The sequence below is a fragment of the Emiliania huxleyi genome, assembly GCF_000372725.1.
Source record: "Emiliania huxleyi CCMP1516 chromosome Unknown EMIHUscaffold_131, whole genome shotgun sequence".
Lineage (NCBI taxonomy): Eukaryota > Haptophyta > Isochrysidales > Noelaerhabdaceae > Emiliania > Emiliania huxleyi.
The window spans coordinates 332,511-334,448 of NW_005201277.1; the positions used below are offsets into that span (position 1 = coordinate 332,511).

Consider the following 1,938-nt stretch of genomic DNA (forward strand, 5'->3'; position numbering starts at 1 on the left):
GCGGGGGCGGGGGCGGGGAGGGGGTGGTGGGGGGAGAGTGGGGGGCGGCGAAGACGCCCGGGCGGAGATGGAGAGGCGGGGAGGGCGGCGGAGCATGCCCCCGTGAGAGAGGCCAGACGGTGTGGGAGAGAGAGAGTCGCACACCTTTGTGTCCGTCACTTCGGCCGCGATCTTGGAGTGGGCCGTGGCGGTCGTGCAGTCCGTCACGTTGCTCGTGTAGCCCGAGGCCTCGATCGGATCCTCAGAGACGCAGAGCTCGGCGAGCGGCAGCGGCGGCTCCGCGCACCACACAGGGGCGCCGCCGCCGCCGCACGTAACACCGACGGAGTTGACGGTGGAGTCGGCGAGCGAGCCGTCGCCAACGATGGCCGCGCCGGTGGTCTCGCCAAAGGAGGCGAGCTCGGCGTCGGCCGCGGCGCCGATGGGCTTTAGGGTGGTCGGGGCGGCAGCGCGCGAGGCGGCGCCGCTGAACTTGGAGAGTTTGATCGGGTAAGAGAAGGTCGGATGGAAGGTGGCGACGTCCGGACGGGCACCGAACAGCGCCCCCCCACCCCCGAGGACGTCTTGGTGGAGCAGGAGCTCCGCGGCCTTGTTGGGTTTGCGCGAGGCAGACGCCGCGAGGGCGAGCGTCGGCGCGTCGGTCTCGAGCTGGATGCTGAAGTCGGTGCGGTTGCGCGTGTCGATGAGTGCCCCCCCGCGCCGCGGACGGGGGCGAGAGGCGGTGTTGGAGGGCGTCGCGAGAAGAGCGAGGACGAGCATGACGGCGTGCAACAGATCACGGAGAATAGGAGATCACGGGCATCTGCAAAAGAAATCGTAATCCGCGCTGGAAAGGAGCGCTTTGACCTTTGTGTTCGTGCGTCGCCCATCTCTCCCAGACTTTTCGTGCGTCGCATGAAACGGCTTCGGGAAGCCTTTAGTGCAGAAACCCTCCTTGCTGAGGCACGGCGCTCCACGGCGCTCCACGGTTACGAGTGCAGTCATTGTGCACCATATGTTCCAGCACGGCCTGAGACCCAAACCCGCGGCGATAATTTATTTCTTTTTTTGATTTAAGCGCCTTCTCGAGGTTCTCAAGGTTTAGGTATGTTGTTGTTCTCAAGGTGGATATCCTTTGGCCGCGTTGGGTAGCGAGGATTGGTGTAACCCGAGCCACGCAGGCGTGCTCTCTGACGGCCGACCGTCAGTGCACGGAGATGCCCCTTCTTCGACTGCCCCGGCTAGCACTCGAGTTTCGCGGGAGTGACCCCATGCGTCAAACCCGAGACCTAGCGCGGGTGGGTTGGAGGGGGCTCGCTGCAAGGAAGGGCCGTGTAAGAAGCCGATCCCCGCAGTCCGCCCCGCCCCTCCCCATCGGGCCGCATGAGGGGCCACGCCTCGCAGATTCGTTTTCGCGTCTGGGTCAGGCGCGCGGGGCATCCCCCGGGTCGAGCACGCCGTAATCGAGCGCGTAGCCCGCGGGGCATCCAGGCGCAGCACTCCTTGCAGCGACGCCTTCCTGCACTACGGTCGCTTCCACCTGGAGAGCCGGGTCGCCGGCGTAGTTGCAGCACGCGAGGACCTCGCCCTCGGCGACGTACACGCGCCACTCCGTGAGCCAGCGGACGGCGGAGGCGCACAGCAGCCGCTCCGCGCGTCGCGTGAGGCCGTGCGAGGCCAGGTCGTCCGGCTGCGCCACCACGAACCCTGTGAAGCGTTTCCTGCGGTCGAGAGGCTTTACGAAGACAGCCCCGAGCCCGCCGCCGCTGCTCGTCCCGCCGCTCCCATCAAAGTGGCGCAGCAGCTCGCCGACCGACGACGTCCAGATGCGGCGGTGCAGCTGGCAGCGCAGGCAGTGCGGGTAGTCGTCCGGCGGCGGGAGCGGCACGCCCATCCGCGCGAGGGCGCGCGAGATGGCGGCCACGCCGCCGTGCACGAACGTTGCGGACGTCAGCTGCA

The 1,938-nt window shown here is 67.7% G+C and overlaps 2 protein-coding genes across 2 annotated transcripts; both read right to left on the reverse strand.

The window, feature by feature from the left end:
- Positions 1 to 144: 144 nt before the first annotated feature.
- On the reverse strand, positions 145 to 759 carry EMIHUDRAFT_226317 (hypothetical protein; the record flags this gene model as incomplete). Its single annotated transcript, XM_005788911.1, has 1 exon — positions 145 to 759. A coding segment is annotated over one exon (615 nt), but the record flags the coding sequence as incomplete, so codon positions are not given.
- A 643-nt stretch (positions 760 to 1,402) lies between these two features.
- Positions 1,403 to 1,873, reverse strand: EMIHUDRAFT_226318 (hypothetical protein; the record flags this gene model as incomplete). Its single annotated transcript, XM_005788912.1, has 1 exon — positions 1,403 to 1,873. The coding sequence occupies one exon, from the start codon at positions 1,871 to 1,873 to the stop codon at positions 1,403 to 1,405; it is 471 nt and encodes a 156-aa protein (XP_005788969.1).
- Positions 1,874 to 1,938: the final 65 nt, after the last annotated feature.